The sequence below is a fragment of the Ailuropoda melanoleuca genome, chromosome 14 (genome assembly GCF_002007445.2).
Source record: "Ailuropoda melanoleuca isolate Jingjing chromosome 14, ASM200744v2, whole genome shotgun sequence".
In the NCBI taxonomy this organism is placed as follows: domain Eukaryota; kingdom Metazoa; phylum Chordata; class Mammalia; order Carnivora; family Ursidae; genus Ailuropoda; species Ailuropoda melanoleuca.
The window spans coordinates 43,506,448-43,532,597 of record NC_048231.1 but is presented as its reverse complement, the minus strand read 5'-3'; the positions used below and the strand labels follow the sequence as shown (position 1 = coordinate 43,532,597).

Below are 26,150 nucleotides of genomic sequence, written 5' to 3'. Positions count from 1 at the left end.
ACCCTGAAGGGAACATCCTCTCTTGAATGCTGAAGGAGCTCTGTCCAGAGATGGAACCCTCTACCTTCAAGCAGGAGTCCTCCTATAAGAGGAGACCCTGCTTGGGCTGACCATTCCCAACGCAGGGGTCAGAGAGCCTCATTTCTCCATACATTCTCCAGAAGCCCCCCAGAGAAGCTCTTTTCTAATGGCAGGATGAACAAGGGACACCTGCAAACAAGTCTTCCAACAACTCCTGGTTGGTGACCCAACCACCAACCCATGTTGATACCTAATCAAACATTTAGAGGTAATCCAGGTTTAATCATTGCCTTTTTTTATTTGAAATTCTTGAAGTAAAATCTTTTCAAGGAACAAAAGAGATTAAACTAGATTAACATGTCAAAAGATCTCACATTATAGAACGTGATCTAAGACCAAATTAATGTTAATAAAAAAGGTAGGCCAGCAGAACCTTAGATAATTTAACACATTAAAACTGGGGGTGGGGAAGGAAAAAGAGGAATGTATCTTTAACACTTATATACTCTAATATTCCTATTTGTGCTTCATCATGAAGTTGTTTTATTGTAGAACAGATTCATTAAGGAGCTAGTTATTTCCATATGAACTCAAATTACAAGACAAAATGTATTCAGATCAGGAATCCACCTTCTGAAGAATGGTTCTTTTGGGAAAAAAAAAATCAATCTGTAAAATAAAAATAGAAACACCCTTCCTCATACACTTAAATTGCAGCCAGAGTAATGGGATAACCACTATTTAGAGCACATATCTATTTAAGCCACTTTTTTCTAGGCCAAAGGCAACACTCTAAGCTATCGACCTGGAAAAACAAAGGATAAGCGAAAAAAAGAGAAACAACACCTCAAGTTAGAGCAATTCAATCCCCTCCATTGATTTGGATCAGGAATTAGGTAACTCTGCTTTGGCTAAGGCAGTGGGAGCACCCCTCAAGGGCTGAAAGCAAGAAGGGGCGAGGAGGAGGCTGCCTGCAGGACCTCAGAGTGAGGTTTCTCCTATCCAAAATCATCCACCAAGTCTGACTGTTTCACTTCCACGTCACACTCGGTAATTCTTAGGTAACTCTAAACAAAACCTAAAGTGACAGAGCATCCTCTGCAACAGTCTCATCCCCATCAGAGCCAGTAACTAAAAGCAATTATGTTGCAATTGATTATTTTATTTTCCAATCAGCCAACAGTCCCAACTTATGGCTTTCTTCCCTTTTTACGCAACGACTGTCCTTCTCCAGAGAAAGCGACGAATCTGCCTCCAGCTTCATCCTGAGTGTGAAGATAAAATACTATTTTCAGAAACTCCTTGGAGGCTTAGAATAAATGCTTGATTCCGTTGACTCATGTGCCAGCCACCCATTTCCCTTACTGACACATTATTCATAATAAGAAATGGCTTTGAAATAGAAATCATAATCTATTGAATTGAGAAACGAAACCAGAGAATCACAACTATGCCTCTACCACAGCCTTTATTCTCAGGTTGAATGTACATCCTTTCACAGAAGCATCACGTTTTCAAAATGTAAAAAATATAAAATATACCCCCAAAAGAAAAATCATCTATAACTCCACCACCCAAAAATATTTTCAGCCATTTTACTATATATGCTTATGTAAATTATTCTCATACTTCCCTGAGTCTCAAGTTGATGGATTTCTTTTCTAGTCCACTCTAAAGGCTACAGAGAATTCCATCATCTGGGAGAGGCAGCCTTCCACCAATGGATGTTACTTCCAAGTTTGTGGTATTTTAAACTGCTGTGGTGAGCAGCTTAATGTGTTTGCACTCAACTCTGATTTTTTCTTAGAAGTGTTATTCTACCATAAAAGGGTTGCACAATTAACTTTTTTTTTTAAAGGACTGCATATATTTTTAGGGTTTTTAATATTATGGTAATTAACCAGCCCTCGGAAACATTCTATCAAACTATTTCCCCACCAACAGAAAGAGGGCCTGTTTTTTCCTGAACTGAAAACAGCAGGTATCTTTAACGAGCTTGTATTGCTAGTCAGTTGGAGGCATTCTCTACGGAAGAAGAGGATTTCACACTCCCTGATACATACCCCTTCACCCCCATGCAGTAGTGTATAGCTGGCGGGGCCTGTACAGGGTTTATGTGGTGGCGACCATGTACATTTGAGTCAAAGCTGAGCCATTCAGTCTTCCTTTCCTGCAGAGCTTTGTTTGTCTTGCCGTCCCTGTGTCTGGCTTCTCTCTTCTGCATACATTCAACCACAGCAGGCATCCTGCTGGTTTTGTCTGCTTGAAGGTGTATCTCGTGGGGCCTTCAGGCTGCCCTGCCTAGACTGACCATCCTCCTGGTGCTGAGAATGGCTTCAGGGCTCCCTGTTTCCTGGATGTAGGGCTTTCTTATTTCTACTTTATGCCTTCATTTTAGTAGGGCACATCCTCCAAACATTCCTGAGAAAGGGTGCTTGAGGAATATCCTTTTGTGAGATCCTACATGTCTGGAAATAACTTTCTCTACTCTCACATCTCCCTGATAGGTTGACTGGTGTTAGCACGCTAGGGCTGCCATAACAAAATACCACACACTGGGCGGCTGAAACAACAGACATTTAGTTTCTCAGAGTTCTGGAGAATGGAAGCCCAAGATCAGGGTGCTGACAGGGTTGGTTTCTTCTGAGGCCTCGCTTCTTGGCTTGCAGATGGCTGCCTTCTTGTGATGTTCTCACATGGTCTTTCCTCTGTACATCCAACTTTCCTCTTCTTTTAAGAGTCAGACTGGATTAGGGGCCACCGTACTGGCCTTATTTTAACTTAATCACCTCTGTAAAGGCTCTATCTCCAAATACAACGTCCTGAGGTGCTGGGGGCTTCAACAAAGGATTTGGGGGAACACAATTCAGCCCATAAGAGCTGGGTACAGAATTTTTTGGAAAAGTTTCCTCTCAGAATTTTGGAGACACTGCTCCATTATCTCCTAGCTTCCTGTGTCCTGCGTTAAGATGATGCCCTTCTTAATCTGTGGTGTAACCTCTTTTCTCCTTCTGGAAGCTTTAGGATCTTTGCCTTGATAGGGGGCTATTTTCATTCATGCTGCTGGATGCTCAGGGGGTCCTCTTGGCTGCAAACTCATGCCCTTCCATTTGGGGAAATTATTTCCCTGATGGTTCCTGACCCTTTGGTTTCTCTAATCTCTCTTCAGAACTCTTCAGAAAGTAGAAACTTTCTGACTACAGTCTCCACAGTGGGGGTGAACTGGCTGGGACACTCCTCAGGGCTCGTCAGACTGTCCAGAGAAAGTTCCTCCAACTGCAATGAGCAACCCTGGGCAGCCAGTGTAGGAGCCAAGCAAGGGAAGGACACCAAGGGCGACAACATTCAGGATGCAAACTGTCACTCATTCTCTCTTGTAGTTCAGTCCTGCTATCCGCTGTGCTGATGGCCCTAGTCTAGGCACCTGCCATGATGCCTCTTCCAGAAGACGAGCCTCCAGCCTTCTTGTGGGTTCAGGCAGGCACAGCTCCCACAGAGAGAGGGGAGGTAGTGCTGTTTCTAAGTTCTTTGTGACACACATTCCATCTTTAGCCCCCCATTTCCAGAGGTGCCTTTCAGAGCTCAACTATCTAAATCAATCTGCCTCTTGGCTTTCCCCACACGCAGCTCAGAATGCAGCTTCCCATGGCCTGTGAGGTCTGTCACCACTTGTCCTTCTGTTCTGGGGCTTTCAAAATTTTGTAGCAGTTGCCTCCTTTTCTTGTCAGTGTTTTTATTACCTTATTACCTTGTGCCACAGCTTTAGTGGGGGTTCAGGATGGGGTAGAGCTAAGCATGTGCCTTCAGTCCCATCGTTAGCCATGCATTTCTTCTCGAGTACTTATGGATTAAACAGCTCCAGCTATGCCTGCCAGCCTCGCCCTCCCTTTCCCACATCTCCAGCAGTCAGGTCACAAGTCAGCCTGGAGGAAGCGCCTGTTGAGGCCTCTAGGCCTGAGGCAGCAAGACCCAGCCTGTAGCTGGCAAAGGCCTGGAAAGGCACTCAAGGAGGAATCAGAGGCTGGGGTCCATTGGGGACCACACTTGGTCCCCTGAGGGTGGAAGTTCCCCAACCACCCCACAGGTAGAGGGGAAGAGTTCAGTGGTCAAGAGGCTAGTGATGGCCCTGCAGCCAGGAGCTAGCCAGTGACTGGTCCTATCTAGCAGCCCATTCTGAATGGACTCACAGAACATCTGCCCTCTAGCCTACTCTAGATCCCCAAGAGACTGAGCCTTTGAGAAAAGGAACCAGGAAAGGGGTGAGTCTTAAGTGCTGGTGTTCTAGAAATACCCAGCACAATGGCCATGGCTGCTAGGTGGGATAGGCAATCTGCAGTAGGGTGTGCAGGGTTTTCTGAGCTGATTTCTATCACTCGGAAGTGCCCACCAGGTGGGAACCTACCCCTTGCCAACACCTGCCCCCACCTGCAGCCTTCCCTTCCTGGCACAGGGTAACTCCTAGGCCAGGGGAGGCCATTCCCCTCAGGTCTCAGTGGAGGCCATTTCTAGAGGGTGCTGGCACAGAGGTGACCATGTAGTGGTCAGGAGCTTGCCCCTGCGCCCTGGGTGCCCTCACCTCCACACATCTTCATGCTCAAATCTGTAAAAATGCAGGCAATCATAGCAGCCACCTCAAGGGACTGTGCTGGACATTAAATAGTTAAGTGTAAAGCACCAACATGGGGCCTAGCACTTGGGTCAGGGCTCCGTGAATTGGTATGGAGCTGATCACAACCTCCAGGTGACACCAGAGCTATGGCCTGCATACCCCCCACACAGCCTCAACAGTACAGTCAGGGTACCAGGGAGAGGAAGGCCCCAGGCATGCGGGAACTATGACAGAAACGGCCTCATTCAGAATGGAAAGAACTCCCCAGTCATCACTAACAAACAAAACTTCTCATTAGCAGTGAAATAAACTTACCTCTTCAACCTTTTTGACCAGTGGACGTGAATTTCTGATGAAAGTAATCTTACCAAGTTTAAATTCATAATTGGGAATTCCTCTGTGAAGGAAAGAAAGGAAGAAAAATGTTAGTTACAGGAGAAAAGCATTAAAGTTCCTTCCTGACAATCAAGAGAAAAGCAAGCAGAAAAGACGAGCATTGTACTGGCGACTCACTCTGGGGTATACCACTGTACCTGTTCTGGTCTCAGGCCAGCCCTCTGGTGCTCCCCAGCATCCTTCCCAAAGTAACCAGAAGGCAACTGGGGCAGAGGCCTGTAGACCTGGTGTCTGGCCTGCAGTGAGGGGCCACCTGGAGGCTTGGGGGGGCCTCACCATCTCTCTCCTCTAGCCTCACAGACCCTGCAAGGACTACATTCTCACGAAACTCTTTACACTCTCTTAAGAGACTGGGTAAAAACCACACTTCCAGGGGCACCTGGTGGCTCGGTCAGTTGGGAGTCTGCCTTCAGCTGGAGTCAAGATCCCAGGGTCCTGGATCGAGCCCCACCCTGGGCTCCCTGTTTAGCAGGGAGCCTGCTTCTCCTTCTCTCCCGTGCTTGTGTTTTCTCTCAAATAAATACAATCTTAAAAAAAAAAAACCAACCAAAAACCCAAAACCCCAAAAAACCCCACACTTCCAGCATTCTCCTTCTGCTCTAACACACACAGTAGACAGGTGACATATCTCATCCCCGCCACCTCCATGACGGCCACCAGAGCAGGAAACCTGCTCTGAGAGTCCCTGAGCCAAACAACAAAAACACTTAATTAAGTAAGGCAACTCCGGCCTCCTGTTTGAGGGAAGTTGACATAATGGGACCTGATCAATTACTGGAAGTCACAAAACAGGAAAATGGAGAGATTACGAAACAGGAACCAGAAAGATCTGAAATAGGAGAGCAAGCTGGTCAGGTACCACTTAGAGGCAGGCAGAGGCTGAACTGCAGCCACTGAGGGAAGCTGGACTCAAGTGGGAGAGGCTTGGTGGATGAGACAGGGCACCAATATCCTCCCCGCTCAACCCCCGCCAGGAAACACAGGCTCTGGTGGTGCTCCAGCCACCTGAGCAGAGCAGGCAGGGGCCACCCATCCACACTGCCAGCCTCCTTGGTCCAGGCTTTGTCTCCGCAGCTCGGAGCTCAAGTGAGGCAGCCCCGCCCCAGGAATCTGGCACAGAGCCTCCCTGGAGGATGACAAAGCATCAGGGTGGGAGCAGAGCCAGAGCAGACCCACCTTTTAATGTCTCCAGGCTTGATTGGGGAGGGGCTGGGTTCTACACCTTTCTTCTTCCCATCCAGTCTATTCCCGGAGCCAGAGAAGGCCTAGATGAGGGAGCAGGAAAGTGCGCAAGAGCTGGTGAGCACACACGTGCCCTGTACCCAGAGACTGCTGCCGGGATGTGTGTGGGAGGTGCCGCCCAGAACCCTTAAGGACTGAAGCCCTCATTCCCCAGCTGCTGGAGTACGGACAGCCAAGAACTTTCTGCCAGGCCCCTGGGAACTGCTGTGAGATGAAAGGAACCTCCTGGCCCAAACACAGCCACCTTACAAGGGGAGCCAGTAGCTAAGGACAGGTTGAAACTTCTGGCCCCAGCCTCTGCAGGGCCACCCAGCTCGGGCCCCCAGGGGTGGGCTAAGACCTCTGTTGCAGCTGCCCCATGGCTCAGCTCCACTCCTGATTCCTCTGCTGCCTCCCAGCACCCTGGCCATCTCCACCTGCTTCCCAGGGAGCCTGGGTGGCCGCAGTGCTGGGAGGTCACGCTGCAACTTCCTTTCAAAGAATCGCATTCTCAGAGATAAAGCAAATGTGGTCACATCTGGTGAATCCAAGAGAAGGGTATATGCATGTCCTATCTTAACTTTTTGGTAAGTTAGAAATTTTCAAAAAGAAAAAAAATTGGGGCCTGCCTTCTAGAACTGTTCAGAGGATTCCAGGAGAAAGCGGATATGAAGGACCATGTAACTGAGAAAGTGCCAGATATGTGCGTGCACAGAAACCAGAGGCCCAATCCCTGCGGAGGCCCCCAGATGGCACGGCGGGAGCAGAGAAAGTAAAATTGTGGCTTGATACTCACACGGAAGCCCAGCTCCCCAGCATAGCCGCTGTGGTCAGCTTCACCCTCCTGACGGGGACAGAAAAACAGGTGATGAGCCTCTCAGCAGGGACACCCAGCTTTTCTCTTGGGCCTCTCATTGCTACTGCTATCCCTGCACCCCCAACAGCTGGGACACACTGTCCCCTGGGAGCAGGGCACGTGGCCATGTCAGCATCAGCAGAGGCCAATCGCGACATGTCCGCTGCCACGACACATGCAGGACACCCTCCCACAGAAGCCCTGTTACTGAAGAGGGCAAACAGTGCTGGGGCTGCGGAGGGACGCTGGACAAAGAACTTACGGTGGACTCCTCATGCTGGACTTGTCTTTCAGGCTCCTTATAGCCCAGTGGGGCATCAAAGTCCACCTGTGGTCCCAAGAGGAAAAGTACAATTTTGAGATATGGGGGCACTTAGGCTTCCTTAGCTTTTCTGTTTTTTAACTGAGACCACTGTAGATTCACATGTGGTTATAAAAAATGCAACAGAAAGCTGCCCCTGTATACTTTGCCCAGTTTTCCCAACAGTAACATTTTATAAAATTACAGAGTATCACCACCAGGATAGCCACAGTGGCACCATCCCGCCCTCCTATTCATATTTCCCAGTTAACTTCTCACAATTTTAACATGAGTATAGGTCAATGTCTCCACCCCCACAGTCGAGATACTGGATTATTCCAACCTTAGAGGGACCCCTCGAGTTGTCCTGTTAGAACCACACCTGCCTCTCTCCTAGACTTCTCCTAACTCCTGGCAACCACTACTCTGTATTCCATTTCTAAAGTTTTGCTGATTTCAAGAATGTAATAACAAATGGAACCAGACAGAATATAACCTTTTGGGATAGGTCCCTCTTGGTCAGCGGCATTCCCTGAAGACCCACCAGGCTGCTGTACCTGTAGTTGCTTCCTACGCAGAAGCTGAATAAGCTTCCTTAGCTTTCCAGAATATCCATGCCGTGGCACGTCTGCAATGCTGGTGAGTGCAGACCCCTCAGAACTGGCTACAACTCCTGCCACCTCTCTTGGTCAGAGATGGGTCACCAGGCCAGCAGCCCCCTCATGGTTGTCCGGCATCACCTTCCTCCTCTCTCACCCACACAGTCCCAGGGGCTGCATGACACCCTCGTGGGGCACTGGCCTGCAGGGGTCATCAACTGCCTATCTTCCCCAGGCCCAAGTACACTGTAGGCAGCAGAGGTACTCACGTTCATGTCACACTCAATGATGGACACGGCCTTGTCAGGCTTCGTCTCCATCACCCGTAATTCATAGATCTATGGGAAAAACACAAAAATCAGTGACACAGTTTTGTGGCAGGATCGGGGTCTGTCACCATTCATGTTACTACGGCTCCCTACCTAGCTCCTGCAGACATACTGTTCACCTCCATGACACCCGTTCCCAGTCGGACCTCTTGCTGTGACAAGGGGGTTACCTTTTACGAGGGCTGGCTGCTTTGATGCCTGCCCATCACTCAACAGAGGCTGTTCCCTATAAGTGGTTTGAATCAGACAGGGTAGTTATGCATCAAATTGCAAAAGACACAACCTTTATCCCAGGAAGTTCACTTCTAGGAATTTATTCTAAGTAAATAATTAGCTGAACACCCAAAGAGAAAATTCGGAGAAGGCTCTCTCCAACACTGCTAATAATAGTGCGTGCTCAAAATACCTACCGATAGATTGAACAACTGATATTTGTTCCTATATAAAGAAATTACAGTCACCAGTGGAATACTATGCAGCCAATAGGAAAATACGTCAAAAAACCAGTTATACTGCTGTGTGTCTAAGATGATCTCAAGTATGTAACAAACATTAAAAAAGCCTAGAAGGGTAAGAGCTAAAAGTGGTGGGATCTGCTTTTTCCTGCATCGTTTTTGGTTTTCTTTTTACCTTGAGTATGTCTCACTTTTGTAAAGAATAGTCCAGACAGTCCCACCATTAAGAAAAGCCTAATCATTAGTAAAGTGAGAGGGCTTCGTGTGCCCAGGCTGTTTTCTAAAGTTTCCTCTTTATTTATAGAAGATAAGCAGCAAGGCATGCACACCACTGTGTGGGTGTAACCCAGTTTCTCCACTCAACATCCGGGCTGGCTCCACTGGTTTTGCCATCCTGTCTACATCACCACCAACACTGCCATGACATCTGTCAATGCTGCAGCCACATGTTCTCATTCTGTTACAGCCATGCTTTCAAACTGCAGGTCACAACTGATTAGTGGGCCATAAAACCAACTGTGTCATAACCAGAGCTGGGAAAGAAAAATCTTAGAAGGAGCACAACAGAAATAGTAGACTATGTTGCAAGTGGTAAAGAGAAATGCTTCTGTGACTTTTTCAAGTTTTTTGTATTGTCATGCTGCATTTAAAACAGTAGCTTTAAACTCTCTTTAAACATTCAACGCGTACGTACAGTTTCCAGTTATTTTATTGACTGAATATTTTCTTAGATTGTGAACAGAGAACACTCATTCTGAGCAACTCTTTAGACCTCTTCTTTTCCAATATTTGAGAAGTCCTTATTTCAGGCTCACGTGTTAAATATTATTACTGCTTTATGTGGCGATGTTTACCAAGGTTTACCTCGTATTTTCTAGTTTATTTGTTCACCGTTCCTTTTGGCATGATGGCTTTCCTTCTAGGATACTGCTTACTCCTGAAGCACGTGCTTTTGAAGTTCCAGTGGTAAATAAACTCTCTCGGATTTTGTTAATCTGAAAGTATTTTGCTTTTGCTTTCATTTTTTAAAAATGAAGATGACTTTGGTGACAGTTCCTATCTGTAATCCTTTGAAGATACAGTTGATCCTTCAACAACACAGGTTTGAACTACACTGGTCCACTTACACGGGGAGTTTTCACAGTCCAGTACCTTAAATGTGTTTTCTCACTTGTGACTCTTAATAACATCTTCTTTTCTCCAGCTTACTCTACCGCAACAGCCAATTTATGACACACGTAACATACACTACGTGTGTTCATCAGCTGTTTCTGCTATTTTGGGCTGTAACAGCCGCCATTCTTTTTTAAGTATCTTTTCTCCGCTTACATCTCTGTATCTGGTACTGGGTGTCTGCAACTCACCCTGTGTGATACACCCTATGCTCCCTGTAACTGTGGGCTGAAGGCCAGCTCTAAAACAATTTCGTTTACTATCTCTTCACAACATCACCACTCCTCCGTTGTCTCCTGCTGGCATTTTCAATGAGCGTGTGTGACTTTCTCAGGATCCCCAATACCCTAGTCTCCCCTGTGCTCATGGCCTTGATTCTCTGTGTAGAATTCTAAGGCACTTCTCCAGATTTAGCTTTCATTTCATGAATTTCTCTGTTAGCTGTTATTTAACTCATTGACTGTTTTTCAAATCTTCCTAGTTATCTTTTTTTTTTTTTAAAGATTTTATTTATTTATTTGACAGAGATAGAGACAGCCAGCAAGAGAGGGAACACAAGCGGGGGGAGTGCGAGAGGAAGGAGGAGGCTCCCAGCGGAGGAACCTGATGTGGGACTCAATCCCAGAACGCCGGGATCACGCCCTGAGCCGAAGGCAGACGCTTAACGACTGCGCCACCTGGGTGCCCCCCCCCAGTTATTTTTGGTAGTCTTTTGCTGATTGCTGAATTTTATGATTCCGTTTTTAAAAATTTCTTTGAACATTTTATACATAATTACTTAATGTTTGCATCTGAAAATGCCAATACTGGGGCACCTGGGTGGCTCAGTTGGTTAAGCATCTGCCTTCGGCTCAGGTCATGATCTCACAGTCCTGGGATCGAGCCCTGTGTCTGGCTCCCTGCTCGGTGGGAGAGTGTGCTTCTCCCTCTCCATCTGCCCTTCCGCCCGCCCTTCCGCCCCACCCCCCGCCCCCACTCGCTCATGCTTTCTCTCAAATAAATAAAATCTTAAAAAAAAAACACCAAAAATGAAAATGCCAATACAGAATTCCTTAAGGGTCTAAGTCTGCTTTTCTTGCCTCTGCTTGGGTGTCTGGTGGTTTTATTGTGAATTCTTGTTTGCTTATTCCATCTACAGCAATCCTGAGGGCTTAACTAAACCGGGGCTGCTTTTCCCAGAGAGTATTTGGGTCCTTCTGGGATGAGGAAAACATCCATCTCTGGGTCTATTTAAGCCGCTTCAAGGGTCTTACTTTATTTATTTTTTAAAGATTTTATTTTATTTATTCGACAGAGATAGAGACAGCCAGCGAGAGAGGGAACACAAGCAGGGGGAGTGGGAGAGGAAGAAGCAGGCTCATAGTGGAGGAGCCTGATGTGGGGCTTGATCCCATAATGCCGGGATCACGCCCTGAGCCGAAGGCAGACGCTTAACCGCTGTGCCACCCAGGCGCCCCTAAGGGTTTTACTTTAATGCGGAAGCCTCCAGTTCAGATCTCCCACTAAAGCACTGACATGGTCATTTGCACAAGAGACAACACTGTGAAAGATTCTTGAAAACCTCCTATGTTTTTAGCAAGACCAGCAATGCATTCATAATCTAGACTTTATTCTAAAATTAATCGGGTTTTATCAGAAAGGCCCTTTAGAGTATCTAGCCTTCTATACTTCCAAAAGTAGAAGTTCAAACATGCATTTCAATTCTACGTAACTCACCTTCCCTTTCAGTGCAAAAATTTCAATCTTACCTTTTATCATCAATTTGGATTGTATTTAGCATTACTACCTTAATATTAAGAACACTAACATTAAGGCAGCCCATAATTAATTATGAAAGCTTCAAGTATTCAGTTAAGGTAGAGAGCACCTAAAATGTTCTCCACAAAGCTAAAGGGAACAAGATTACTTCTTATTTTACGAGGAAATATAAAAGTGTGATTCAAAATCCACAAGACTGAAAGATAAGGATACTCAGCAACAGATAGATGCCTTAAAGAGAAGGAAACTCAGCGAACACATTGGGTCCCTACACTGACATGGAAGGAGCAACTGGCACCTGCTCTCAGTTGTGAGAGCCCAAGTTCCCGACGGGACGGGAGAGCGGGGGAAGGAGAAGAGAGGTGGCCTCAGGGAAAGCTGGGCAGGGGCTGTGGTCACTCCTGAGCAGCAGGAGGTCTGCTCCAGCAGCAGCTCCACGAGGGTCACCATCCCCTGTCACAGTGGGTGAGGGTATCCACACTGCTGTGCTCCACGCCTGTGGCAGGATGGGTTATCAGCAGGCTTACCAACTATTACATCTTTCCTCAGCTTGTTGCCATGGATAATGGGGAAGTGGATAATGTCTTGAATTTTGTGTCACTTATACAGGACATGAATGAGAAATGGGAGGATGAGAGACAGCACTTTACTTTACGGCTAAATTGTCTAGATCCAGAGAGCTGGAAAGCACTGCATCACAGACGAACATATACGGTGTTCAGACCCGAAAGACTCATGTCCCAGAGGAGCTACTGAGGGAAAACCAGAGCTGAAGAAAACAGCAGGAAGAGGACATATGCTCCCAAGAGAAGGAGAGGTGACCTCAGGCGACACCGTCCCTAGGCAGGGCCAGGCTCTGCTTTCCCTGTGCCCCACAGCACTTGGAGCACGTTGCAGGGCCAGCTCCTTGAGGGCCCGTCCAAGGGAATCACAAGGACGAGGACCCTGCTGCTTTGTTTCTGTGTCCCCACAGGCCAGCAGAGGCATTAGCTCAGATTACAGGTGCAGTGCACAAATGGCACCCTTGGCATCATGGGATGCAGACGTATGATTAATAACGTTAAGCTCATGCACCTGTAAACGCAATCAATCAATTCTCAAAACAGAGTTGCTGAATGAATTACTGCAGGACTCTAAGCATGAACCCATGGACACCTAAAAAAGCAAACAGTAGGCAGCCATCATGATAAAGGCCAGGCATACCCCGCCTAAAAAGAACCCCCATTCAAACCCCAGAATGGACACCGTAGGTCCTCATTAGGTGTCACCTCTGCTGACCTGGGTTCCAGGCCCTGCTGGTCCCACGGTAGAGACACTCACCTTCTCATTGTAGTTGATGGCAATCACATCCCCCGTGGTCAGACAGGCAAAATTCCTCAAGGCGTTTTCTAATCTGCAGGCACACAATGTCAAGGCAACATGGCAACAGGAGTACCTTAAATCTGAAACAAGTTCCAGGAGGGGTTTAGATAATCACCATCATAAAGTGTACGAGACAGACATGTACCAGGGTGGTGCTAAAACACACGACTGTGATACAGTGGGCTACCACTCAGCAATAATTATGGAAGGGTAAACTCACAGCACGGATGAATCTCGCCAACACCGCTGAGGGAAAGAACCTGCCACAAAGTGTTCCCTCAAGAAAGGTAGCTCTCTGAGGGTTGGGAGGCACTGGGAGGTTAGGGCTGGAGGTCAGATGAGGACGGGCAGGCAAGGGCACAGAGGACCTTTTCGAAATGTTCTGGTTACACGGGTGTTCACATTTGTCGACCCATCAAACTGGGCATTTTATTGTATGTAAACTACATCTGAACAAGTTAATCTTAAAAACCCCATGGGAACACAGAAGAAAAAAAGACTGAATGGATGATAAATAGGCCCCCTCAAAAATCAAAGAGGTTCTCTTTGACACTTTTGTTGTTTCTATCTTTTGGGTGGTAACCCAACTTGAGGGGTATGTTTCAAAAGAAAAACTAAAAAAATTAAAATTAAAAAGGAAAAAGTAACCTATAAACTTTTTTTCTAACAGTAAATAATAAGAATTGCTTAAAAACTGAATAAACTAACAGTAAATAATAAGAATTGCTTAAAAACTGAATAACCCAAATGCCCAGGCGAGGGAGTCATGACTCATCACATGGAATATTTTGACCACATCATCCTCATCAATTCAGAGGATTACTTTAACTAGAATGGTCAAGCACACAGCGCAGCTCCGGAACCCAGCCCTGGGACGTGGCACAGCAGGTGGGGCTCGGCCTGCCCAGGATCCCTTCTCTTACTCCTACCCTGTCTCTTACTCAGACAGCCATCCAAGATGGGAACAGCTTTGTGAAAAGGGTATTCTGTGCATACTGTCTTTGTCCCCTTGCGTAAAATGCCACGCTGTTGGGGTGACCTCCTCCGGCGGCCCTGTGAGGTGAGGGGCGCAGAGCTGTCAGAGTCAGCCCACGCAGCCTCTGGGGGTGCAGCCTGCTTCTGTATCACAGCTCTGCATGCCCAGCCTTCTCGCCTCTGTGCTGAGTCTGGCTTTACTCAGAGTGCCTTTATCCTGCCAGCCAGACCAGGGAGCACCAGACTGCCTCTCAGCTGACAAAAGGGACACTCTTTCTCCATGGGCTAAAAAGTTAACCATGCCTATAGAAACAGCCTCTGAAAACAATCTAGTAAGTCTGTACCACAACACACATGAAAATCCAGAGATAAACCAGCAGGGGCTGCAGTCACAGAGGCAGACACTCCTGGGCACTGCCAGCCAGACAACGACCTCCAAGGCAGAGCTCTGAGGCACCGGGCAAGCAGATCTTGCCACAGGATATCATCCTGCCTGTAAGATGGGAAGCATCCAACAGTGAGTGTCAGGAGCACAGCTCCCCAAACCCCACCAGGTCCAGGGCCCAGTCATAGGGGACTCAACAGGCTCATCCACAGACACGGTCTGCAAAAGACTCAACATAGCCCACCCACATCCAGGACAGCATGCTCCTTGCCCCTCCCGGTTACTCCTTAAATTATCAACACACACATCTGGCTTATGTTCAGAGAACATATTAAAAACCACTAAAACCTAAAATCTTTTCTTTCCTCTTGCTGACAGAAAATGTACTCTGTCAGTGCTCCCCACTGGTTTGGAGTGCAAAGTGCTAACCCTGGGTAAAAGGTGAGGCCGATAGCACTCATGGCTGAGCTGGGGCACCAGGGGCCCACTGGGGTAGGGCCTATAGGGAGACCAGCCAGCCTCCTTCCACCAGAGCACACTGAGCTTTGTGCCAGGTGCCCCAGTCCACCTGGCGGAAGGGTTCCATTTTGCCCTCGAGGAAGTGTCTAGAGATGTCCAGAAGAGGCCCATACAGAGCCTGGCATGCTTGTTCAAGGCCAGGCTGGGGTGGACGTGCTGGCCAAACGCCATTCTTCTCAAATCACAACTTCAATCGCAAACCAATGTGTGGTCCTCAAAGTAGGCACATGTTTGACAAAGAGCTCGCTGTTTATAGACTGCCACCACACCTCTCCTTTGTCCAGAAGAACCCTTCTTATCTCAAAAGGATACACTGCTTTGGGGTTGGTGATGTCCAGGAAGTCAGGGCTCTGAGGTTGGAATTTGGAGTACGTGGCCACTTGAAGGTTGACACTCTCCACCTGAACCAAGCCCCCTTCTTCCAACAGCAAATTCTGCATCATCTAAAGGAAGAAGAAGGCTACATGAGGCTCCTGGAAATGGCCAGTGTAAGTGCCATCTAACCACAGGCTGGGTAGGCCCCAGTCCGACATTCAGATGGCCTCTTCCTTAGGTCTCTGGAAGAGGAACCTGAGACGAGGACTTGGGATAGATAATTTAATTGTGATTTGATGTCAGGAAGGAGGAAAAAGCAAGCCAGCGAGCAAGTCAAAGACACAAAAGGAAGGCCTTGGGGTGCAACCCGGTGGCTGCAGGTGGCAATGTGTCTCTGCCAGTCTGAGAAAAGATGGTCCACTGGAAGGGTCACCTGGAAGGGACAGCCATCAGTGCCAGGTCTGCTAGGGGCAAAAGGTTTCCCCAGGGAAGCTCACCGCCCCCGGCCCCCATACCTCTGAGCTGTCCCACACCCAACTTACAAGGCCTTGGGGCAAACAGGGCTGCAATGGAGGCAGGACAGTGATGAAACCTGGTGGGCTCACTTCACATGGAATGGCCCTATAGCTAAGGTGCAGAGTAGTGACAAGTCCCCAGAGGTGTCTGCTACAGGGGGTCATACAAAACAAGACATCCCTACACCTCTATGAAATCACCCTGTGTGGTCGACACTGGCTGAGGAACAAGGTAGAGAGAGAAGAACATAGGCCTGTGAGTATCTGGTGTGCAGGAAGTCAAGACACCACAACAAGGATGACACTCGGAGGTCTGAGACAAAGAAGGTGGGCCAGAAATGAGAAACCCTGCATGTCTTGGAATGGTTTTTTGCTTTTCTTATTTTAGAGTGTGCTGGGGTTTTTTTTTTAGATTTATTTGAGAGAGAGAAAGAGCACATGCACATGTTGAGTGTGAGCAGGGGGAAGGGCAAAGGGAGAGGGCGAGACAATCTCAAGCAGACTGCATGCTGAGCGTGGAGCCCAACGTGGGGCTCGATCCTACAACCCTAAGATCATGAACTGTGTTGAAACCAAGAGTCGGCCACCGAACCGAATGAGCCGCCCAGGCACCCCTCAGTTTCTTGAAGAGAACTTCAAACATATAAAAGCAGAGGGAACAGGGAGGCTGTCTAGCTTGCTCAGTTGGTAGAGCATGTGACTCTTAATCTAGGGGTTGTGAGTTTGAGCCCCATATTGGGTGTAGATTACTAAAAACAAACAAACAAAACTTAAAAAAAAAAAAAAGCAGAGAGAACTGCATGAGCGAGCCTCTATATACCCACCCTTGGCTTCAACAGTGATCAGGTCACAGCTGACTTCGGGTCCTCAGTCACCGCCCCACTCCCGGGCCCCATCCCACACCGGGCTGCCCTGGAGCTGGTCCCAGGTGCCACATCCCTTCAAGAACACTTCACCCAGGTGGCACTGTCGAACAGTGCTGTTGACCACAAAGGCTCCACAGAGGTAGTTAGGTGACTCTAAAAGTCCAAGGCCAAGATGCATGTTAAGAGGAGAGCAGGCCAGGGCCAAGGTGGGCAGAGGTCATGAGCAAAGCTGGAGAGTGAGCAGGGCCTCCCCCCCACCCTCCCTGATAGGCCTGTTGAAGTCCCCACACACTCTTGTTGAAGAGTGCTCGCCAGGCTGGGGTCGTTGCTCTGACAAATGCTACAAGTAGGCTGAGTAGGACGGAGAGGCAACGGACTTGGTAACTGGGACGTTCGGTGACCCTGGAGAGGGATGCTTCCGTGGGAAGTGCTCTAAGGATTGGCAGTCAGTCTGTGGCAGCCCGAGCTCACAGTCCCTTAGGGATTTCCCTGGAAAATCTACTAGTGAAGACAGAGGATAACTGATGACTGCAGGAAGGACACAGCCACTGGCAGCTCCAGGAAGAAAGGCAGGAGCCTGGGCCCCCTGCTTGTGGTTGAATCAGCAGGCTCAGACAGGACTTGGTGAGGGAAGTGGCTGGTGGAAGAAGCCAAGGGCAGGGAGGAGGTTTGTTCCAGGTCTGGCCCGCTCCTTGTGTGCACAAGCCCCTTGAGGGCACTGGTCACCATGGGGTATTGGGTAGTACGACAGGCACCCTGCGGCAGGCATCCACACACTCCCAGTGGTCCTGGGCAAGGATCTCGATCTAAGCCAGGAGACGAGGCCTCAGGTACCAGAAGAGGTACAGCATCTGTTCAGAAAAGGCCAGCATTTGATCCAGGCTGAGTGGCTCTGAAGAAGCCTGGGAGCTCCACGTGGGATGGAGCCCACCAAACAGCTAACAGAAGGCATCTGCTCACATACCCGCTGGGGGTGGAAAGATGCTCAGGCTGACTCTGCAGCAGCAGCCGGGACACCCCAGACAGCCACCCACTCTGGCCAAGAGCTGGAAGATCAGAAAGAGGCAGGTCCACGTTATCTAGAGCAGCTTCCCAGGGGATATGCTATTTCTCAGCAAAAGGGATTCAACTAGTTTTCTGATCCAAAATGGTCTGAGAGCCTGGACAAGGGGCCACCCAAACTCTACGTCTTTGGGTTGGAGAGAGAACCTTTGAGGTACGGTCTTCCCCAGGGTTATTATCTCCTCTTTTACCTCTTCGTAAGAGTCACAGAGGGGCTGTGAGGATCCAGAATGGCCCTGGGAAGTTGTCAGTGCCCAACACTTCAGCCACCCACAGCACTCTATCTGATGAGCGGGACAAGGCCTCGCGACCATGAGGGGCACCTGTAAACCCACAGGACAATAAGGTGCTGAGTGGCGAGTGATGGGGAGGGCAACAACACAGGAGAGGCCAGGCAGCAGGTGAGATGGGAGCATAGGGTTCCTGGTGGGGGAAGAGGCTGGCCCAGAGAAAGGGCCTAGCACTCAGGAAGGACCCGGGCTCAAGATAAAGTCTGAAGGCAAAAAGAGCTTTGTTTCCATGGCAAGGAAGTGATGTGCTTTGGAAAGACTCAGTTATAGACAATCATCTAAGCACGCTCACATACACACACACGTGACAGAACTGGGGAGAAATCAGTAGAAGTGGGGAGCAGATGTATTAAAACCTAAAATTCTGTACTCAGACCACTTCAAAAATACTCCTGCTTTATTATTTTTACAAAAGCCTTACCCAGGAGATGGTAAAGAGCAGGTAAAGAGCATGGCTGTGGTTTCTGGGCTACCGACTGATCGATTGTCAAAGAAAAGGCCACCCACCCGCCCCCCACCAGCACGCAGAGCTTTGTTCTGAATCCCATCCTTGTAGCCATGACACATGCTGAGGGTTGCCCTCCTATGGGGCCCCAACCCTGAGACAAGCCCACGGACTCTGAGAGACGGCGCAGCCGCACTCACCCAGTGTGGGAGGTAGCAGATGCCCTCATCGGCCACAAACTCCAGCACACCGCAGTGTGTCATGCGGTCCGAGTTCTTGTTGGTCAGTTTGAACAGCATGGGGTAGGTAATGTTGAGTCGGCCTAAAAAAGGAGAGAGGCTGAGGCTCAACTTCTGTGAGGGAGAAGTTCTATTCCCCAAATGTGCTCCTCTGAATGTCAGCCTCCCTGGGTGCCCACCATTGGCACCACAAAGCCTTGCTCCCCAGAGCAGGCCCTCACACCCATGAGGTGTTTAGGCCCCTGGGTGCCTGCCCACGCTCCCCCCATGCACAACACTTGGCCCAGAGCTCAGGAATGTTTGGTGACCCAGGGACACAGTACTGGCTTACCCTTGAGGTTTTTTGAAATCCCAATTTTAAAAGGTAGTATGTTAACTCATTTACTCAGAAATAATTCATTTGCCAACGGCATGCTGGACAAAATCCCTGCCCACAAAGCCTTCTAGTTAGAAAGGAAGGGAAGAAAGAAATACGTGCTCCGAGATGCCACAGTGCTGTGGGGGGGGTGTGTGGAGGAAGCAGCATTCCCGCAGTTAGTCCTTCATGTGAGTCCTGGGTAGGCCAGCCTGGGAGGGAAGGCCAGAGAGGAAATAGCCCGAACAAAGGCATGGAAGGGGAGCCCAGCCAATTTGGGAATGGCTCGCCATCAGGTGAGACTGGGCCACAGGGACAGGGTGTGAGTGTGGTCAGGAAGAGAGGGAAGCTGGGCCAGACACTATGCTGGCTGGGAGCATTCAGCAATGTGGGCTCTCAGCAAGGTCATGACATAGTACGTCCCCTCATCTAGTGGTCCCAAGACCAGGCTGCATGGACAGCCAGAGGCAGGCAAACAAGAATACTGGTAGGCTGACCCAGGGGGCAGGAGGTGCAGGCAGTGTGAAGCAGGAGTCCCAAGAGAGTCAGGGACCTGGGGGACAGGTCTGTGACAGGCTGATGCAGTGACAAGTAACAGTGTTTGCTATGTTCCAGGCTGCCGCTTACTCTTTCCAGACCAGTGAGGTAAGGACTATCATTACTCCTTTAATCTATGCAGAACTAACATGCCCAGTCAGGGAAAAGCCCAGGATCACACAGCCCGGGAGTGACGATGCTGGGATTCAACCTAGGCTGCCGGCCCAGGTCTGAGGCTTAACCACTGAAGCTCACTTTAGCCTGTCGGCTTAAGCAGACATGGCCACAAAAATTCCGTTCAGGGGCGCCTGGGTGGCACAGCGGTTAAGCGTCTGCCTTTGGCTCAGGGCGTGATCCCAGCATTGTGGGATCGAGCCCCACATCAGGCTCCTCCGCTATGAGCCTGCTTCTTCCTCTCCCACTCCCCCTGCTTGTGTTCCCTCTCTCGCTGGCTGTCTCTATCTCTGTCGAATAAATAAATAAAATCTTAAAAAAAAAAAAATTCCGTTCAGTGGCAGGAGGTATGGCAGAGTCCGCCTGGGATCTTCCTGAAAATTATGGTGATGCAGATCAAGTAAGAAGCTTGGGCAGAAAGCCACAGACGGGGGAGAAGAGCCTCCAGAAGTGGCAGGAGCGGGTGTGGGTGTTCTCGCCCCATCACCGAGGGTGACTGACTTGGATGCTGGTCCAGTGGCCAAGGGCCCAGAGGCCAGGCCCTCTGTCCCCAGCGAACCTCTCAGCTGTAGAGTCGTGAAGCAGAACGGTGGTCAGTCGGGGTGATGCAGATCAGGATCCAGCCAGGGAGCCAAGACTCTTGCGGTTGGAAGAAACCCCTGTGCTCTTCAGTCTGGTGTTTTCACGCTGCATTTTCTGATTTAGAGAAGTGCCTTGGGGCTCCTGGGCCCTCTGCACCACCTCACGTCCTCCAAACTGAGCAGTGACCCTTTTATAAATTAAGACTCTCTGTAAGATTTCATTTGGACAAAGTTTCTTCCATGACTTAAAAGATCTGAACGCTGACCTAAGGCCCCTGTCCCAATCCGAGTCTCTTCTCACACCTGTACCAAGGGTCACACCTGGCACTCAGCACCTGGGTCAGCTCAAACGGAAAGGCAGGCTCCCTGGGGGGCCTTGTTTCCTCTTCTATGATGGGGCTATGAACCCCATGGGTCTGTTAACCAGCTGGCTGTACAGAGGCAGGAATTACAGGCCTCCACTGGGTGTGGCCACTGCTGCTGCTGGCACTGGTTTAGCCCTGCTGGCTAAAGGCCACCTCCTGCCTTGACTGGTGTCACATGGGCTTGGGCTATTCACACACATACTACAGGACACCATCCAGCAGGAGGTCCTGCCACAAAGCAGCTTTTTTTTTTTTTTTTTTTTTTAAGATTTTTTTTATTTNAGAGAGAGAGACAGTCAGCGAGAGAGGGAACACAAGCAGGGGGAGTGGGAGAGGAAGAAGCAGGCTCCCAGTGGAGGAGCCTGATGTGGGGCTCGATCCCACAACGCTGGGATCACGCCCTGAGCCGAAGGCAGACGCTTAACCGCTGTGCCACCCAGGCGCCCCCACAAAGCAGCTTTGATGGACGGGTGCCGTGTGTCCCTGTTTAAAGATGAGGACACTGAAGTTCAGAGGCCAAATCACTAGTCTACAGCCAGGCCAGGCGCAAACCCCAAACTGGAATGATACCAGACCCACGCCCAGTTCTCTACAGTGTGGCCCCACACGTATCAGACACGGAGTGTGGACCCGTCCTCTGGTGGCCTCCACCGTCTCCTCCCTCTGATAGGGGGAATTCACACCAGAAACACCACTGAATCTCGAAAGGAACTAATTGTGCCTGTGGCTGGGGGCATGAGGTCTCCATGGGTTGTTCTCATGGGATGAAGGGTTGAGGAAAGAGGAAGTATGCCCCCTCTCACAACCCATGGGCCTTTCTGGCTCCTGGTATAAGAAAAAGGACCTGATGAGAAAGGCAGCTTCTGGGGCAGAAGAAAATAGCTCAGTTTTTGATGTGATTTTCAATGCAATGGGGCAGACTGGGCTAGAAATTCGGGCCTGGAGCTGAGGAAACATATTTGGGGAGGAGATGAGAAGCCTGCTGCACTGCGTTCTTTAGGAGAAAACCTAATGAACCCAGCCAGTAGCATCAGGGTGATGCCTCAGCAGCGTGAAAAGCACTGGTGCTCGAATTTTCCTTTAGTGCTGATGGGATCTAGATAAGGTGTATATGAGTGTTGGGAGGGGGAGATTCAGAAGAGTAGAACTCCCTTCATAGGGGAGGGACCTAGAGCTGAGTACTCACTGGCCCCAGCCTGGACAGCTGGCCATCACCAGCCACCATCTCACCAGGGCATCTGCAGGCCCAGCTCTCCAGTCCAGCACGCACCCTCCACAGACAATTCCCAACCAGAAATGGCAAAGGTTGCCTAAATCTGGACATACTGGGGAGCATGTGCCAAGTTTCTTTTGTCTATACTTAAATGACCTCAGTTCCCTAGTCATGGAGAAAATACTTACTGAGTTGATCGAGGGCTGAGGGCGGCATAATTACTGTGGAAAGATTATTTAAAAAAACATTAAGAAAATAAAATTAAAAAGGCAGAACAAAAGCCAAAACTTAGTTTCTGTCATATCTTTAAAACATACTAAATGATACTTGTGAGGTAACCAGAATTTCACAATGATCTTTCATAAGGAATTTTACTTGCTGTAATTCATTGTGGAGAACCAAATGGCTATTAGCCATAAATCTAATCATAATTAGGACTCTCCCTCCCACCCCCAGTCCCCCTTAGCAAGTCTAGGGCAAGTTAAGATTTTCACTGTAACTAGCTTCTGGTTACACAAGCAAAACAAGGGCTACTGCAGACTATAAGCGCTGTAGGCTGAGGGCAGGAAAGGTTACTATTCAAAATAAAAACGAGCACATACTCTTCCCTCCTTTCTCCACATCTGACCTGTCATTAGGCCCTGCGAGCATGGACACGGAGAAGCAGCGGTACTGCGTGGAGAAGCGGTTCTGGAAGACCCGGGGAATCGGGTGGTCGAACATGTTGAAGGAGAACTATAAGGAAGGACAGAGTGCTGAAGTTAGAACAGAACAAAAGTAATTTCTTCACGTCGAAAGCCCAAACAAGTCAGTGCAGTTAATGCTGCTGAATGTCCTGGAAGAACAAGATGCACGGAAACCCCGATGGAGCACAGCAGTCAGCCGGAAGCACGGGGAATCTCAGATCTGCTTCTACACATTCGGTCCTGCTCCGTCTCATTCCCTCCCATCTACATTCCACTGCTTTTAGAAGGTGCAATCTCACTAAAATATACAATTGGCCATGTCAAGCCTGTCATTAACCTCTTTCAGTCTCTTGCCCCTCACCCATGGATCCAGACCAGACCTCACACATACCTCAGGGACTGGGTCCCGACGGCCCTGCAGTCTCCTACGCCTGCCACACCTGATTCCTCCAACTGGAACACTTTCCCTCTTTTCATTAATTAAAAAAAAAAAATCTATTTATTGAGTGCCCACTATCTCCTAGGTTCTGATCTAAGCACTACCAAAATATCACTCTAAGATGTCTGCTCACTAACATAACAGGTACAACATTTGCCCTGGAGGAGCTGACATTCAAGACAAGGGAAACAAGTAAGAGAAAATGCCTGGTGCTGACAAAGGCTCTGAGGACAAGACAGGGTAAGGGACAGAGAGCTCCTGGGAATGCTACCTTATTTTTTTTTTTTTAAGATTTTATTTATTTATTTGAGAGAGAGAGTAAGCAAGAGATAGCAGAGCACAAGCCGGGGAAGGGGCAGAGGGAGAGGGAGGAGCAGACTCCCTGCTGAGCCAGGAGCCCAACGTGGGACTCAGACCTGAATTGAAGGCAGATGCTTAACCGACTGAGCCACCCAGGCGCCTGGGAATGCTATTTTATTTTATTTATTCATTTATTTTTTTTAAAGATTTTATTTATTTATTTGACAGAGAGAGAGACAGCCAGCGAGAGAGGGAACACAAGCAGGGGGAGTGGAAAGGAAGAAGCAGGCTTCCAGCAGAGGAGCCTGATGTGGGGCTCGATCCCATAACGCGGGATCACGCCCTGAGCCAAAGGCAGACGCTTAACGACTGAGCCACCCAGGTGCCTGGGAATGCTATTTTACATGGGTGGTCAGGAAGGGCCTCTGCAGAGACTTGAATGCCAGGAGGGAGCCAGGCAAAAACCAGGGAATGGCATTCCAAGCAGCAGGAAGAGCAGGCACGAGGTATTTGCCCTCCTTCCCCTGGCTTCCATGACCATCCTTTCTTTGTTTCAGGAACCTTCCCTGCTTTGCCCAGGGTTTGGACTGGTGCCCCTCCAAGGTGGTCTCATGTTGTTACACTGTGGTACTCCCTCCTGTTAATAAGTAAAGTCAAAACATGGTGCCGCCAAAAAGATAATATCCCAGCTTTTAACATGCGGATTATGGTGAGGCTTAGAAAATATGTTACACAGCAATCTGGAGCCTTCTCAAAGTACTGCAATTACCATGACGTCCCTCCTTCCCCTGCCACCCCAATGTAAAATTGCACAATAGGGTACATATCGAAAAGAACTGAAAGCAGGCCCTTGAAAAGATATTTGTCTGATGTTTGAATGTTCATAGCAGCACTATTCATAATAGCTAAGAGGTGGAAACAATCCAAGTGTCCATCAACAGATGAAAGGTTAAAAAAATGTGGTCTACCCACGCAATGGAATATTATTCAGGCTTTAAAAGGGAGGAAAATCTTATCACGTGCTACAATGTGGATGAACCTTGAGGACATTATACTCAGTGAAATAAGCCCATCACAAAAAGACAAATACTATATGATTTCACTTATGTGAGGTCCCTAGAGTTGTCAAATTCATAGGGACAAAAAGTAAAATGTTGGCTACCAGGGGACAGGTGAGGGGAAACGGGGGAATTGTTGTTTAATGGGTACAGAGTTTCAGTTTTACAGGATGAAAAAATTAACCTGTTTTTTACAAGTTTTAAAAAATAATCTCACAATGGACAGATATTTCTTGACTTGATTCCAAATATACATTAAGTAGAGGGAAAGCCATCTCCCTTTACCAGCAATTTCAAAATTAGCAAGATGAATCTGCGGTCTCCCTAAAATACAAACACAGCATGTTCCTGCTTAAAATCTCAAATGTCTCTTCAATCCCTGGGAGCTTTAGTATAGTAGTTTTCAAGCTTTTGCTTCTCCTTCTTTTAAGCAGAACTCTGTTCCACAGTCTTGGCCAGAAGTGTAACAAATGTGAAGGTAGAGCAATGGGGGCTTCCTGGAGCCTTTCACTACATCACCCCATCTAAGTCATTTTTTCTCTTTGCTTTCATTCCTCTTTAAATCAGAAAATCCCCACAAAGTATTTAACAGCCTTAACAATTTGCCTTCAGTCCATCCATGAACCTTATCTTCTGTCCCTCCCTGCTGCTTCCAACCCTAAGTCCTACTTTCCTTTATAATCCCAATACTTAGCATTTTGCCCAGACCTCTCAGGTATTCAAAGTCTGTGATGAACTTGAGAATGGAAACATGATTCAACAATGACAAACTTCAGATAAAACCTAACAACCATTGCTTCTTTTTGCTAAAATAAACAAGTGACATTGAGGCAATGCCGCACAAAGGTAATGAGCCTAAGCTTTGCGGCAGACGTGGCTTCAAATTTCCACTCCCCACTTCTCTGACCTCGAGTAAACGACTTACTTCTTTAAACCTTGGTTTTTTCATAGTGAAAATGATAATAATCATCCTTGGATCCAAGGGCATTGTAGGGATTAAATGAGATATGGTGTAATAAGGGACTGTAGGTGTTAAAAACTGTAACAGAAAAAGCGCCAGCAAAAACTAGCTAGTACTTTTATTTTTACTGAATCGCTTAAATAGCTAAAGGCATCATTACAGCGGAGGCACGACCCAAACGTACCGCGCTGGAATTGGAGCAAGGACTGAGTGTTCCCGCCCATGGGAATGGCCCCCAAGCATTCTCCCTGGGGGGCCCCTGACTCGGCTCCTCACCCCCAGCAACTTTTCAATTAATTTGGTGTTATGGAAACCTGTTACGTGCCTAGCACTTGTGAGACCCGTGGGTGGACCCAAACGTAGAAGATTCCTTTTCACCCTGAAAGAGTTAAGTCCAACTAAGAGGCAATCCGAACTATGCCCGGGACCAGCGAACACAAGCCAAGGCCGTTCGTGGTCGAAGCTCCGACTCTTGCCCGGCCGGGGTGACTCGGCATCTCCGCGGCCGTCCTGTCAGCCCCACCGGCCCCGGCCCCGGCCCCTGACTCCAGCCGCCAGCCCCAGCTCCCAGCCCCTGCCAGGCCGCGCTCACCATGGTGGACACCCCTGCCTCGCAGATGCCGCTTCGCCCAGAGAACGTTAGGACGGGAGCCCGGCGACCCTCTCTGCTCACAGCAGCCGCCGCCGCCGCTTCCGCTCCGACGCCCTGGGAGGCTCACCGGAAGTGCCGGACCTGAGACCCGGGGGGAGATGAGGAAGATTGGGGTCGGCTGCAAAAGCGAAAAGCCAG

At 48.7% G+C, this 26,150-nt stretch overlaps 1 protein-coding gene across 2 annotated transcripts; it reads right to left on the bottom strand.

The window, feature by feature from the left end:
- Positions 1 to 1,162: 1,162 nt before the first annotated feature.
- UFD1 (ubiquitin recognition factor in ER associated degradation 1) lies at positions 1,163 to 26,108 on the bottom strand. 2 transcript variants are annotated; one of them, XM_002920609.4, is made up of 12 exons: positions 25,953 to 26,108; positions 22,519 to 22,651; positions 22,105 to 22,137; positions 18,653 to 18,774; positions 15,272 to 15,402; positions 13,039 to 13,111; positions 8,273 to 8,341; positions 7,366 to 7,431; positions 7,044 to 7,091; positions 6,203 to 6,291; positions 4,946 to 5,027; positions 1,163 to 1,286 (listed from the first exon to the last, which is right to left on the bottom strand). In XM_002920609.4, the coding sequence occupies exons 1-12, from the start codon at positions 25,953 to 25,955 to the stop codon at positions 1,212 to 1,214; spliced, it is 924 nt and encodes a 307-aa protein (XP_002920655.1). In that variant the 5' UTR covers positions 25,956 to 26,108; the 3' UTR covers positions 1,163 to 1,211. The 2 variants fall into 2 exon arrangements, with proteins under 2 accessions (XP_002920655.1, XP_034498669.1); XM_034642778.1 differs by having other exon boundaries at positions 22,545 to 22,651; positions 25,953 to 26,071.
- Between the last annotated feature and the right edge of the window lie 42 nt (positions 26,109 to 26,150).

Coding starts and splice junctions, on each gene's coding strand:
- UFD1 (XM_002920609.4), bottom strand. Junction 13,112..15,271: donor ATCACCAACCCCAAAGCAGT/GTATCCTTTTGA, acceptor GTGTGCCTGCAG/ATTAGAAAACGCCTTGAGGA. Junction 7,432..8,272: donor TCATTGAGTGTGACATGAAC/GTGAGTACCTCT, acceptor TTGGGACCACAG/GTGGACTTTGATGCCCCACT.